General features: G+C 45.0%; 1 protein-coding gene across 8 annotated transcripts; it reads left to right on the forward strand.

The window, feature by feature from the left end:
- Nucleotides 1-26: 26 nt before the first annotated feature.
- On the forward strand, nt 27-13240 carry LOC139998635 (coiled-coil domain-containing protein 81-like). 8 transcript variants are annotated; one of them, XM_072028154.1, is made up of 7 exons: nt 27-2016; nt 2514-2825; nt 3990-4144; nt 4217-4415; nt 5796-5857; nt 6440-6599; nt 7364-8182. In XM_072028154.1, exons 5-7 carry the CDS (start codon nt 5846-5848, stop codon nt 7717-7719), a joined length of 528 nt encoding a protein of 175 aa, XP_071884255.1. In that variant the 5' UTR covers nt 27-2016; nt 2514-2825; nt 3990-4144; nt 4217-4415; nt 5796-5845; the 3' UTR covers nt 7720-8182. The 8 variants fall into 8 exon arrangements, with proteins under 8 accessions (XP_071884255.1, XP_071884249.1, XP_071884251.1 ...); XM_072028152.1 differs by lacking the exons at nt 27-2016; nt 2514-2825; nt 3990-4144; nt 4217-4415 and adding exons at nt 4448-5115; nt 10818-11129; nt 12300-12454; nt 13103-13240 and having other exon boundaries at nt 7364-7620; XM_072028148.1 differs by lacking the exon at nt 7364-8182 and having other exon boundaries at nt 27-337; nt 6440-6514.
- Nucleotides 13241-14329: the final 1089 nt, after the last annotated feature.

Genomic DNA, 14329 nt, shown 5'->3' on the forward strand with positions numbered 1-14329 from the left:
GCCCTGCCCGCCTCGATCCCCGGCTCCGCTGCACAACGCGCCTCCCCCGAGCCGATCGCCTCGGCGAGTGGCCGCGAAATGGCGGCGACGCCCGACGTAAACGGCCCGCCGCTGCCGCTGCCGGCTCCCCCCACAGCTCGGCAGCCTCCCCTCGCGAGGGCTGCCGGCGCCTGCCGGCTCCCTCGGCTGCCTCGGGTGGCCTCGGGTGGCCTCGGTGCCGGGAAACAAGCCCTGCCCGCCTCGATCCCCCGCTCCGCTGCACAACGTGTCCGCCCCAGAGCCGACCGTCTCGGCGAGTCACTCCGGTCATGCTTAGCTATTACACATAAATGCCAAGGTACAAAGTGTTGTAAGTTGCCCCCTTAATAAATTTTCAGAGAGCATTGCATTAAGAATAGGAAGGAGTTTATTGAGTAAGCAACAGCAAGCAAAACAGCGCTGGGCGGCCGGGGAGTCTCGGCTCCGCCAATGGTGCGCACCTCACCCCCGCCAGGGTCCCTTTTTATATTTTGGTAATTCCGGGATTACGCAGCACATCCTGGTATATTCTGCGACTGCGCGCACTGTTGCTAGGGGGTCGTCTCTGTCCCTCTGGTGGTCGTGAAGATGAAGGCCGTGGTCTTCCTCGGCGTTGTGGTTCAACTTTTTTTTTTTTTTTATTTGGTCATGTTGGCCTAGCGTGAGACAGGAAGGCAAGATGTTGATACACCACTTTAGCAACTTATCAGGAGGTGGTTACATGAGCTTTGCAGCAGTGTCTTTGAACAAAAGAGGCAACTGAGATGCAGAAGGAGAGAAGGGGAGGGGGTTCTTTTTTTTGTTCCATTAAGCAAAAGAATTTTCAGTGTCTAGCCAAGTATTATACAGCTCCTTACTTCAGCAGGGAGCTCTCACAAGTCCTGCTCCTCAAACAGAACTCCTTGTTTTTATAATACAAAAGACAATGAACAAACATTTATTGTGTATTACACAAAGGACATATCTGAAAACTACGTACCTGTTAATGACTTAATGACTCGTCTATTTCAAAGCTGGATAAAGTTGTGGAAAGCCAGTCCTCTAAACCAAATGAAGAACTTGGTGATAGAAAACTGGGAAGACGACACCATGCACATGAAAAACAAACAAACAAACAAACAAACAAAAAACATTAAAAAGAAAGATACATGACACTAAAAAACCTGACAAAGAGCATTACCGAAGAAAGAGAGGACATTGTGATGCAGAAGAGAAGAAGACTCAAAACAGGAGCAAAAAGATGGTCCTTCCAGCAAGAGGAGGTGCTCTCAGAGAAGTTGTTGAGCAAAAGCTCACAAGCAGGAGCACTGGGAGGGAAGCAGGTACAGATCTTTCCCTCGTGAAAGAAACAGCCCTGAGAATGGCAGAAGAGCAGTCAAATACTCAAAGTACAGATCTGGCAGCGGAGGAAGATCAGAACAAGGTAGCAATAGATATTACCGATCCAAAGGGGAAAGAAGTTGGAGCAGAGAAAGATACTATCGAGATGAAGCACAGAGATGAGAAAGATGTAGCTATTACAATGATTACTATTCACCTCATGCGACAGGAGACAGTAGAGAGAGAAAGTTCTCTCACGGCGATGCAGCCTTTGACAAATGGACTGCAACTTAGTACGGCAGGTCACATAAGCATTATCATTACAAAAGTGGATGGCCTCACGGTTCCCTCTTGAGAGATGAAGATGGACGTCGCTTTAGCACACCCCGAGCAGACTTGCATCGTTGCTTGGTACCTCAGCAACATTCTGGAAGACATTCTCGTGAAAGACATGCGCTTCCACCTGTGTCAGCTCATTTGGAGAACTGTCGCCAGAAAAATGAAACAGAAGGAAACAGAAAAAGAAAATCTACCCGTGCAGAAGGTAGTGAAAGTGAAATAGAAAGGAAAGACAGAAAGATAGAAAAGGAGCTTTTAGGTGGTGAAAAAAATGCAAAACTATCACAAGTTCTAGAAGAAAAAGAAGTCCAAGGATAAACATGGAGAGAAGGATTCCAAGTAAGCAAGGATTCCAGCATACTCCGCATTTTTTATCCTAATTCTTTTCTGGGTGCTTCTCATGTCTTCCTTTTTTTTTTTTTTTTTTTCTGGTAGTTTCTAAGTTACTTAGATAGCATCAGCTGGCTGGGGATCATGTTGTTAGGTTGATCAGTGAAGACAGGAAAGCTATTGCTGAATTGTGTCAGAGCACTAGCTTTGGACCACATAGTTCGAATCACATCCGTACACCATTCCGGATTAGGTTAAAAGTTTTTTTCTGCTTGCACGTATTCCAGAGCTAGCCATTGTTAATGATCTGTGAACAAACCAGGACCTATGGTCCTTCAATCTGAGGGCTTAAGTTTGCTGCATCTAAAGTAAGTTGCGTGTGCACAAAGCACCACAAAATAGCTGACATGCTGCAAATCATCACCTGTGGTAAAATAAATAAAGTTTCATATAGGCAACAAGTGCCACATCTTTTTTTCTCTTTTAAACTTGCATGTTTCTTTCAGACTTCAGGATTTGTGTTTCTGTGCGCTCCACTTTGACAATGCCAATCGCAAGCGTAAGCAAAGGAAGAAAAAGGAGAAGAAAAAGAAGAAAAAGGAGAAACACCAGGAAAGTGAAAGGGTCCTTGGAACACTTAGATCTTTGTTTCCAGAAGATAACGCGGGAGAAGAAGGAAGAATCCCATCCTCCAGATGGCTCTTCATGTGAGCAATGCAGAAGCAAGGGCAGTAAACAACCTTACAAGGAAAGAAAGCCTTCCAGTGCACGCGGAAGCAAGAAATACAGCTCCATCGCATCCAACGACTATACTAAAGGTAAGTGGCAGCAGCGTGTTTGAGGAATTCCTTTTCTATTAAAGTAGAGACTATTTCAAACAGTGTTGAAGTGCTTGGTGACTTACCAGTGTGCAGATTTATTATCAAATCCAAAAACCCCGACTTGGTAGACTATTTTTTTCCCAATTTTGAATGAGCACTAGGAAAGAAGGGCTGAAATAAAGAGGTGAAAGGCAAATAGTTTTCATTTGGTGTGATGATTAAGTGTCAAAGAAGAGGAAGAGTTGCAAGATCGCTTCTTAAATTCAGTCCAGCCAAGTAGGAAAAGTAAATGTGGACAGCTGTATCTTGGCAAAGAAGATAGTAGGCAGCAAGGAGGTTTAGCAGTCAAGATGGAAGGTGATGCCATGAGGCTTACAGGCTAGGAATGTTCTAATGAAACCCAGCCTTCCTAAAGAAGCCTGCCTGAATAATTCCTGTGAATAACAGACTTTGCTCAGCAATTTCCTAACATAGAAATGGTGCTGACTGCTTCTTCAGAGTAACGTAAGTTAGTGATACTACTGAAATAGTTGTGGTTCAGACGTAGATCTGATTTCTCCTAAGCACGCTGAATTCACAGCTGTTGATCCTCCAGAGGAGGCTTTGCAATTGAACACCTGGAGAATAGGTAAATTTCCCGCTGTTGTTCTCCTCTCCTCTTGTTTTGTTTTGTTTTGTTTTGTTTTTTCCTAGTAGCATAGGCTTAAGACTCTGAAGAAACGGGCTGCTTTTTTTCATTTCCAACACTGGCTGTTCCTCCTGAGCCCCACCTTTTATTTTGTCAGTCATAGGATATGTGAATGTAAATTCTTGGCAGAGAGGTAGAAAACTCTGTTTCAACTGGTGTTTTTTCAGCTATGTGGGGTGACCAAATAGGGTGGTTTTGAATTTTCTGGCTCTTATTCAGAGCAGCAGCATGTGGAGGGAGACAGATGCGTTTGCTTTTTTAGTGCAATGGCTTCAGAAGCAAGAGGGGAAAAAACACTTTCTCTGGGAGCTGGAGAAGGTGTCCTAATTGCAGGAGAGGTTTCTAAATGGCATATCTTTGCAAGTGTTCCTGTAGTCCGGAGGTTTTTGTTTGTTTGTTTGCCTTTGGAAGGTTTTACTCTTAATCTTCACGTCCTTCAGCAGAAGTGAGAAATGTGATTTTATTTTGTGCAGTGTCGCGGACCCTCCGAAATCTACTGGGAAGGATGAATACCTCGCACAGTACCAATGTGATGACGGTGGAGACAAGGAGAAACCAAGAAGATGAAAAGAACATGACCTCATTTCAAAAGAAAACGTTTTGTACGGCAAAGAGACTTCTGAGCCTGGTGAGAAATTGCAGCAAACTTCCTCTCTCAAGTGTGACACTGAATGTAGCTCTAAAAAGCTTTCCTCCTCAGCTATTGCAGAGAGATGCCAAGGTAGAAAGGACGAGACGAAAAACACTGAGAAAGAGCATTACCAAAGCAAGAGGGAACATGCTCCTACTGAAGAGAAGGAGAGTCAAAAAGCAGGTCCTTCCAGCAAAAGGAGGTGTTCTCTGAGCGTGGAAGTTGTGGAGCAAAAGCGTCACAAGCAGGAGCACTGGGAGGGAAGCAGGTACAGATCTTGACAGAGTCAAAAAGCAGGTTTATTATTGTTATTATTATTATTATTATTATTATTATTATGCCATTAGTCCTGTGAATCCAGCCGCTTTCCTTACTAACAGAGTTTCTGTCCTCCTTTTGGTGACATCTCAGAGGCTCTTCCTGTCTCACAGCCTCGTTGGGGAGTGAGGAGAGGGCGTGTGTATGGGGGAGCAGTTCCCTAACATGCAGCCCCCTTCTTGCTGCAGGGCCCAATGAGGTGGCTGGGCCGCAGGGGCTGTGTTAAGGAGTGGCCCTGCACCCCTCTGACATGAGCACGGGTCACAGAGGGACACCTCCGCATCACAATGGCAGCTCCCCTTATGCCACAGCGTGCCAGGCCCTTTCTGTCATCGCCTCAGTGAGCTCGGGCGTTGAAGGAGGCTCTTGCATCCAGTTTTCTCTGGAGGACACGAGAAGTCTCTCCTGTAGCTCAGAGTCTCAGAGGACAAAGGGAGGCGTAGGACGGTGCAGGAGCTATTTGGTGAAGCACAGAGGGCATCAAAAAGGGAGGAAACATCACAGATCTTTCACTCTCTAGCCTGACGTGCTGACCCAAAGCAGGATCATGACAAACTTGGAAGCGCTAATCACCAACATTGAGCGCTGCAGTGAGGTTGAGGGCTGCACCAAGGTCACGTTTCCCACACTCAAGAAGCTTTCTGTCAATGGTAAGGCATTTGGGACCTCTTATGAGTGTAGCTATAGACTGATACGAACTCTACAAATTGTGGAAAGCGAGGTTCTTGTCTGCGGGGGAGGCCCCAAGGGTGCTGTGTGTGTGGCGTTGTGCCCTGCCCGTGGTGGCAGTCCTGTGGCCGGGTTCCGCTTGCTGATGGGTCACACGTGGAGATCTGTCTCTGAAGGGAAAGATGCGTGCACGGTTGGAAGAAGGCTGAGGTTCCTGCAGTTCCTGATGGGCTCCCAAGAAACTGCCAGAAATACATGTGTCAGGAGGAGATCTGCTGACTTGTCAGCATTTCAGCAAGGCCTCTCATGAAGGGGCTGAGCCCCTCCCTGCCTGTGGCTTCTTCCTGCTGCAGCCTCCTGTGCCTCATGGCTCTCAGAAAAGGCTTAGGGCTAAGAGAGGCCCTCCCATTTCAGATGCCTACAGGCTGCATTCCCTTGTCCAAAACGCTTTTAAGAGCTCCTGCAGCTGCAGACCTTTCCTGGGACGTGGCAGAGCTGTTAGACTGGTATCAGTCAAAAATTCATCCAGAGTCACAGATGGATTCATCCTGGGAGCTGTGTTAGATCACACCTGCATCTGCAAACGCCTTGTAAAGAAATGTGCTGATGGGCCATGGACTTGCTGACTTTGAGCTTGACATGTCCTTCCCTTGCTTTCCAGATGTCATCACAATTTGGGGTGGTGTGTCCAAGCAGGTTCGGCAATTGCTCATGATGACGAAGGTGGGACTGCACCCTACCCCTCCCCTCACCCCACGGCTTCAGGAAGTCCTGGCAGCCCTGTGCCAGCAAGTGCCATTGCTCTTCCCAGAGCCGCACTGACACGTACAGATGTGCCCCAAGCGTGCCAAAGACCAGCTTCTCTGTAAATTGAAATAATTGTAATAATTGAAACCAACCCAACAGAAAATCAAGTATTTATAGTTATATCAAAGATACAAAACGGTAGGAAAATGTGTTCAGAACTTGCTGGGGCTTCGCTGTTCTTCGCTTTCAGAGTGGAGAGAGCAAACAGACAGCTGGGGATGCTTCCAGGGTTAACCCCAATTGCTGGAAGGGACCTAGCTGAAGGATGGGCTAGACCTCCTCCACCTGCTTTACTTCACCGCGCATTTTCTTGAGGGGCAAAGGAAGGAGAGAAAATGCCCCGAGTATGTGGGTCTTCTCATGAGCTTTCCCAGCTCCCCCAGCTTACCCCATGCCGCGTTGGGAGTGGGCAGGGCACAGGGCACCCCGTTGCAAGATGTCACAAGTCCTCACTCTGTTTTCCAACTTAAACATGCTTCCCCTTCTTTTCTTTACCAGCCTCGGGCCGTCACTGTAACAGGACTGGGGACATTCCATATTAAAAAATGGCTATCTTTTGAAAATGGCCAGGTGTTCACATTTCGGAGACCTGTGTTTTCACCGTCCAAGACTCTTGGACAGATTCGTAACCTGAAACACCGTTGTGTACGCGTTCCTGGTAAGAATACCAATTAAAGTCTTGTTTTCCCATGTGTACATATATTAAGGGGTTATGCCGATTGCTGTTTAGAAGTGCTGATAGGCAACTCAGATGCCGTCAGAAGGCCCTGAGAGAGAGAAGAGATGGCTGGCATAGAAACCCATCAATGGCCAGATTTGCTGTAATTTCTGTCAACTGCTGCCATTGCTTTGGCTACTGTGTGCCATGGATGAGACCTGCGCAGCACTAAGAGCTTGGTGCTTCATTTGGGGTGGGTCTTCTCTTTCCAATGACTCTCAGCTTCTCCTGGATAATAGGAACTTCTGTCAGGCAGCCCTGGGGTAAAGGGCATTGGTACCAAAAGCAGAGACATTTGTTCCTGAGTTTTGAAGGCCACAGGGACTATCCAGAACTGTCTGGAAGAGTTCTTGTGCTTGCCTGTCTCAGTGCGAGGCAGGTCTCCCCAGACCAGGCGTGCACTGAGCCTGGGCTCTTTGCATGGGAACCAGCCGCATTCCTTTTGCCTCCTCCTCCTGTGTTCCGCAGACGGCTGAGGTCATTGGGTCCTGTCTCTGGGCTGAGGAGTCACAGCTGTGCACTTGGTACATTGATGGAATGATTTCAGTTTCTCTTGAGGGGGGGCATACATCAGCTGCTTTAAGGAGTCGTACAAGGCTTAGACTACAGCAGTTACAGCAGCATGTTTTAGCTGGAAGCTCCTGGCACTTTGTTTGAATCTGTTCAACTGCAGTGCAAGTTGCATTGTTCCTCATTTTTTCCAGATGATATGAAGATAGTGGTGCTGAGCTATGAGAATATGCGCCTGAACGTCCCGTACAGCAAGGAAATAGTGCAGAGCTGTTTGGAGGAGACCTTGCAATACTTCTACCGCATCCTCACAAATAGGGAGGACACGGACTTCACCTTAAAGGATTTTGGCACTCTTGCTATCCGAGGGCAAAGAGTGAAAATGACGTTTTCTGAAGGGTTTTTACACAGTCTCAACAAGTCCACATACGTGGTAGAGAAGCTGATTGCTGTAAGTTTATTGTTTCTGCAGTCCTACTTAGAGAGGGTGTACTGCCACTTACGGCCCCGCTTTTTCACCTGGAAAAAGCGACCACATGACGTAGACTGAGGAGCCCTGCTATTCTTGCACTTGTTTTTTGTTCCGTTTCGTTTTGTTTTGTTTTGTTTTTCCCTACTAGTATAGGCTTAAGAAGATAGAGAAATGTGCTGATGAAACAATTTTTAGTAAAAAAAGACAGCTTGGTACATCTCCTTACAAAAAATAAATAAATAAATACAAACTTGAACTCGAAAATCACGGTGTCAAGTCAGATAAGTGAAGAAACATTACCCCTTTAAAGAGCACAAAAAGTCAAAAGAAATTGGAAAAGTAACAGGCTGGCAACTGAAAGCCATGTATTGTCTGTGAAGCATCGGATAGGTTGTGATTACCCAGACAATGGGGAAACAGGAGGCTCCCGGTCGTCGGGAAATAAAGGATATAAACTGTACGATGTGACTAGTAGGTGCGCTCCTGCTTGTGGGACGCCCGCCATTGCAACCGCGAATAAAAATGCTACTTCACTGACGGAGATCCTCGCCTGAGCCTATGTTACTGCCTACAGAGTGTTTCTCGCAGTGTGACACTGGAGTTCTGAAAACCTGTCACCGATTTTACAGAAAAAGCGATTTTCCGGGGGGGAGGGGAGGCGGAAGCCCTGCCCGCCTCGATCCCCGGCTCCGCTGCACAACGCGCCTCCCCCGAGCCGATCGCCTCGGCGAGTGGCCGCGAAATGGCGGCGACGCCCGACGTAAACGGCCCGCCGCTGCCGCTGCCGGCTCCCCCCACAGCTCGGCAGCCTCCCCTCGCGAGGGCTGCCGGCGCCTGCCGGCTCCCTCGGCTGCCTCGGGTGGCCTCGGGTGGCCTCGGTGCCGGGAAACAAGCCCTGCCCGCCTCGATCCCCCGCTCCGCTGCACAACGTGTCCGCCCCAGAGCCGACCGTCTCGGCGAGTCACTCCGGTCATGCTTAGCTATTACACATAAATGCCAAGGTACAAAGTGTTGTAAGTTGCCCCCTTAATAAATTTTCAGAGAGCATTGCATTAAGAATAGGAAGGAGTTTATTGAGTAAGCAACAGCAAGCAAAACAGCGCTGGGCGGCCGGGGAGTCTCGGCTCCGCCAATGGTGCGCACCTCACCCCCGCCAGGGTCCCTTTTTATATTTTGGTAATTCCGGGATTACGCAGCACATCCTGGTATATTCTGCGACTGCGCGCACTGTTGCTAGGGAGTCGTCTCTGTCCCTCTGGTGGTCGTGAAGATGAAGGCCGTGGTCTTCCTCGGCGTTGTGGTTCAACTTTTTTTTTTTTTATTTGGTCATGTTGGCCCAGCGTGAGACAGGAAGGCAAGATGTTGATACACCACTTTAGCAACTTATCAGGAGGTGGTTACATGAGCTTTGCAGCAGTGTCTTTGAACAAAAGAGGCAGCTGAGATGCAGAAGGAGAGAAGGGGAGGGGGTTCTTTTTTTTGTTCCATTAAGCAAAAGAATTTTCAGTGTCTAGCCAAGTATTATACAGCTCCTTACTTCAGCAGGGAGCTCTCACAAGTCCTGCTCCTCAAACAGAACTCCTTGTTTTTATAATACAAAAGACAATGAACAAACATTTATTGTGTATTACACAAAGGACATATCTGAAAACTACGTACCTGTTAATGACTTAATGACTCGCCTATTTCAAAGCTGGATAAAGTTGTGGAAAGCCAGTCCTCTAAACCAAATGAAGAACTTGGTGATAGAAAACTGGGAAGACGACACCATGCACATGAAAAACAAACAAACAAACAAACAAACAAAAAACATTAAAAAGAAAGATACATGACACTAAAAAACCTGACAAAGAGCATTACCGAAGAAAGAGAGGACATTGTGATGCAGAAGAGAAGAAGACTCAAAACAGGAGCAAAAAGATGGTCCTTCCAGCAAGAGGAGGTGCTCTCAGAGAAGTTGTTGAGCAAAAGCTCACAAGCAGGAGCACTGGGAGGGAAGCAGGTACAGATCTTTCCCTCGTGAAAGAAACAGCCCTGAGAATGGCAGAAGAGCAGTCAAATACTCAAAGTACAGATCTGGCAGCGGAGGAAGATCAGAACAAGGTAGCAATAGATATTACCGATCCAAAGGGGAAAGAAGTTGGAGCAGAGAAAGATACTATCGAGATGAAGCACAGAGATGAGAAAGATGTAGCTATTACAATGATTACTATTCACCTCATGCGACAGGAGACAGTAGAGAGAGAAAGTTCTCTCACGGCGATGCAGCCTTTGACAAATGGACTGCAACTTAGTACGGCAGGTCACATAAGCATTATCATTACAAAAGTGGATGGCCTCACGGTTCCCTCTTGAGAGATGAAGATGGACGTCGCTTTAGCACACCCCGAGCAGACTTGCATCGTTGCTTGGTACCTCAGCAACATTCTGGAAGACATTCTCGTGAAAGACATGCGCTTCCACCTGTGTCAGCTCATTTGGAGAACTGTCGCCAGAAAAATGAAACAGAAGGAAACAGAAAAAGAAAATCTACCCGTGCAGAAGGTAGTGAAAGTGAAATAGAAAGGAAAGACAGAAAGATAGAAAAGGAGCTTTTAGGTGGTGAAAAAAATGCAAAACTATCACAAGTTCTAGAAGAAAAAGAAGTCCAAGGATAAACATGGAGAGAAGGATTCCAAGTAAGCAAGGATTCCAGCATACTCCGCATTTTTTATCCTAATTCTTTTCTGGGTGCTTCTCATGTCTTCCTTTTTTTTTTTTTTTTTTTTCTGGTAGTTTCTAAGTTACTTAGATAGCATCAGCTGGCTGGGGATCATGTTGTTAGGTTGATCAGTGAAGACAGGAAAGCTATTGCTGAATTGTGTCAGAGCACTAGCTTTGGACCACATAGTTCGAATCACATCCGTACACCATTCCGGATTAGGTTAAAAGTTTTTTTCTGCTTGCACGTATTCCAGAGCTAGCCATTGTTAATGATCTGTGAACAAACCAGGACCTATGGTCCTTCAATCTGAGGGCTTAAGTTTGCTGCATCTAAAGTAAGTTGCGTGTGCACAAAGCACCACAAAATAGCTGACATGCTGCAAATCATCACCTGTGGTAAAATAAATAAAGTTTCATATAGGCAACAAGTGCCACATCTTTTTTTCTCTTTTAAACTTGCATGTTTCTTTCAGACTTCAGGATTTGTGTTTCTGTGCGCTCCACTTTGACAATGCCAATCGCAAGCGTAAGCAAAGGAAGAAAAAGGAGAAGAAAAAGAAGAAAAAGGAGAAACACCAGGAAAGTGAAAGGGTCCTTGGAACACTTAGATCTTTGTTTCCAGAAGATAACGCGGGAGAAGAAGGAAGAATCCCATCCTCCAGATGGCTCTTCATGTGAGCAATGCAGAAGCAAGGGCAGTAAACAACCTTACAAGGAAAGAAAGCCTTCCAGTGCACGCGGAAGCAAGAAATACAGCTCCATCGCATCCAACGACTATACTAAAGGTAAGTGGCAGCAGCGTGTTTGAGGAATTCCTTTTCTATTAAAGTAGAGACTATTTCAAACAGTGTTGAAGTGCTTGGTGACTTACCAGTGTGCAGATTTATTATCAAATCCAAAAACCCCGACTTGGTAGACTATTTTTTTCCCAATTTTGAATGAGCACTAGGAAAGAAGGGCTGAAATAAAGAGGTGAAAGGCAAATAGTTTTCATTTGGTGTGATGATTAAGTGTCAAAGAAGAGGAAGAGTTGCAAGATCGCTTCTTAAATTCAGTCCAGCCAAGTAGGAAAAGTAAATGTGGACAGCTGTATCTTGGCAAAGAAGATAGTAGGCAGCAAGGAGGTTTAGCAGTCAAGATGGAAGGTGATGCCATGAGGCTTACAGGCTAGGAATGTTCTAATGAAACCCAGCCTTCCTAAAGAAGCCTGCCTGAATAATTCCTGTGACTAACAGACTCTGCTCAGCAATTTCCTAACATAGAAATGGTGCTGACTGCTTCTTCAGAGTAACGTAAGTTAGTGATACTACTGAAATAGTTGTGGTTCAGACGTAGATCTGATTTCTCCTAAGCACGCTGAATTCACAGCTGTTGATCCTCCAGAGGAGGCTTTGCAATTGAACACCTGGAGAATAGGTAAATTTCCCGCTGTTGTTCTCCTCTCCTCTTGTTTTGTTTTGTTTTGTTTTGTTTTGTTTTTTCCTAGTAGCATAGGCTTAAGACTCTGAAGAAACGGGCTGCTTTTTTTCATTTCCAACACTGGCTGTTCCTCCTGAGCCCCACCTTTTATTTTGTCAGTCATAGGATATGTGAATGTAAATTCTTGGCAGAGAGGTAGAAAACTCTGTTTCAACTGGTGTTTTTTCAGCTATGTGGGGTGACCAAATAGGGTGGTTTTGAATTTTCTGGCTCTTATTCAGAGCAGCAGCATGTGGAGGGAGACAGATGCGTTTGCTTTTTTAGTGCAATGGCTTCAGAAGCAAGAGGGGAAAAAACACTTTCTCTGGGAGCTGGAGAAGGTGTCCTAATCACAGGAGAGGTTTCTAAATGGCATATCCTTTGCGAGTGTTCCTGTAGTCCGGAGGTTTTTGTTTGTTTGTTTGCCTTTGGAAGGTTTTACTCTTAATCTTCACGTCCTTCAGCAGAAGTGAGAAATGTGATTTTATTTTGTGCAGTGTCGCGGACCCTCCGAAATCTACTGGGAAGGATGAATACCTCGCACAGTACCAATGTGATGACGGTGGAGACAAGGAGAAACCAAGAAGATGAAAAGAACATGACCTCATTTCAAAAGAAAGCGTTTTGTCCGGCAAAGAGTCTTCTGAGCCTGGTGAGAAATTGCGGCAAACCTCCTCTCTCAAGTGTGACACTGAATGTAGCTCTAAAAACCTTTCCTCCTCAGCTGTTACAGAGAGTTGCCAAGGTAGAAAGGACGAGACTAAAAACACTGACAAAAGCATTACCAAAGCAAGAGGGAACATGCTCCTACTGAAGAGAAGGAGAGTCAAAAAGCAGGTCCTTCCAGTAAGAGAAGGATCACCTTGAATACAAAAAATACAAATTTGAGCTCTTGATTGGCTTCATGCTGAACTCTGTGCTGTTCTTGTCCTACTCTTGGTCTCTCCATAGATACTATGGTTTAAATCCAAATAGAATCATGCGATGAGGAAGATCTCACTGCAACAAATTCAACATCTAAAATCAAAGTTTACATTTTCTGTGATTTTTCTTCCTGAGCAGAAGTGTGTAGTACTCCTTTTCTATTAATGTAGAGAATATTTAAAACAGTCTTGAAGTGCTTGGTTACTTACCACTCTGCAGATTTATTATCAAATCAAAAAAACTCCGACTTGGTAGACTATTTTTTTCCCAGTTTTGAATGACCACTAGGAAGGAGGTTGTTCCGGCATCAAGAAAGTCATGTTGAATGTAACAAAATTTACTGAACCAGTAAATAAAAACTATATTTTTCTATTAGTTCCATTGTTTCAACTCTTCTGATGCTTATGGATGGCATAGATAACAGAGGGGAGATCGTGGTAATTGGAGCTACCAACAGACTGGATTCTATAGATCCTGCTTTACGAAGACCAGGACGCTTTGGCAGAGAGTTCCTCTTCAACTTGCCAAATAAAGAGGTGAGAACTTAAATTGAATGTTAGTGCTACCATGGCAAAGTCCAACTTTATTGGAAAAAAAAATAATTGACAACTTGAACAAAAGAGTGATATGTGGAGACACTGCATTGTTCCATGGAGGGCAAATCTGGTACTGGATATATATGGTCAGGATGATACCACCAAGTAGTTAGTTCTATAATCAAACCTTTCATTCCCAAAGTTGTACCTGTTTGCTTAATTATTTAGTCCACTTGGGTGTTTTTCATCATGAAGTTGTGTTTTTGGTCTCAATCCTTCACTTATGAATGAATAGGGGACGTGTTTGCATTTGATTGTGCCCCGGATCAGTGGTAGTAGTTTGAGTCATAATTATTTTCTTCTTTATAGTAATTGTAGCAATTTGAAGCATTGTGCCGGAAGTGCTTTCTGTGAATTTACTGACTGAAAAGCAAATGTGATGAAGTAATGAGACTGTCACAATGAAAGCTTGCTAAGTTTGAGAGAAGTTTTTTGGACAACAATGTTTCTGGATAAATTTTTCATTACAGTATTTTCCTCTGGGTCATTAGGTCTCGTAGTTTGGAAACTTGTTATTGAAGCTATAAATGCCTTTTCTTTCATTGTAGGTTCCTAGAAAAAGTTCAGTATAACAAATAAGAAATATTCAATTTCCTGGTTGAAAATGCAGAATGTATTTATTTAATAAATAACTGTAAAATACTTGAAGGTTGAGCAAGTAAGAAAAGCGTATTAATAGATGAGGGGTTTTGAGGGAGGACTGTTTTTTTTGTTTGTTTGTTTGTTTGCTTTTTGGTTTGTTTGTTTCTTGTTGGTATGTTTAAGGAAAACTTGTGACATGCTAAAATGCAATGATTTTGCTTCCAGGCTAGAAAAGAAATTTTCAAGATTCATACTCGTGACTGGACCCCTAAGCCACCGGACATGTTGCTTGATGAACTAGCTGAGAAATGCATTGGTAAGACTGAAACCAAAATGGATTCTTGCTTGTGAGCAAGTTGTAAAGAACCTTAGCTTGTACCAGGCAGTACCCAAGCTCTTGTGCCTTGCTGCACAACTAGTCAACG

The sequence above is a fragment of the Anas platyrhynchos genome, chromosome 26 (assembly GCF_047663525.1).
Source record: "Anas platyrhynchos isolate ZD024472 breed Pekin duck chromosome 26, IASCAAS_PekinDuck_T2T, whole genome shotgun sequence".
In the NCBI taxonomy this organism is placed as follows: domain Eukaryota; kingdom Metazoa; phylum Chordata; class Aves; order Anseriformes; family Anatidae; genus Anas; species Anas platyrhynchos.

What these genes read in the sequence shown, in the direction of transcription:
- LOC139998635 (XM_072028146.1), top strand. Translation starts at nt 79, where the DNA reads ATGGCGGCGACGCCCGACGTAAACGGCCCGCCGCTGCCGCTGCCGGCT. An exon ending in TATTACACATAAATGCCAAG is followed by an intron (nt 338 to 2,513) that starts GTACAAAGTGTT and finishes TGTTTCTTTCAG; the next exon opens with ACTTCAGGATTTGTGTTTCT. An exon ending in ATCCAACGACTATACTAAAG is followed by an intron (nt 2,826 to 3,989) that starts GTAAGTGGCAGC and finishes TATTTTGTGCAG; the next exon opens with TGTCGCGGACCCTCCGAAAT.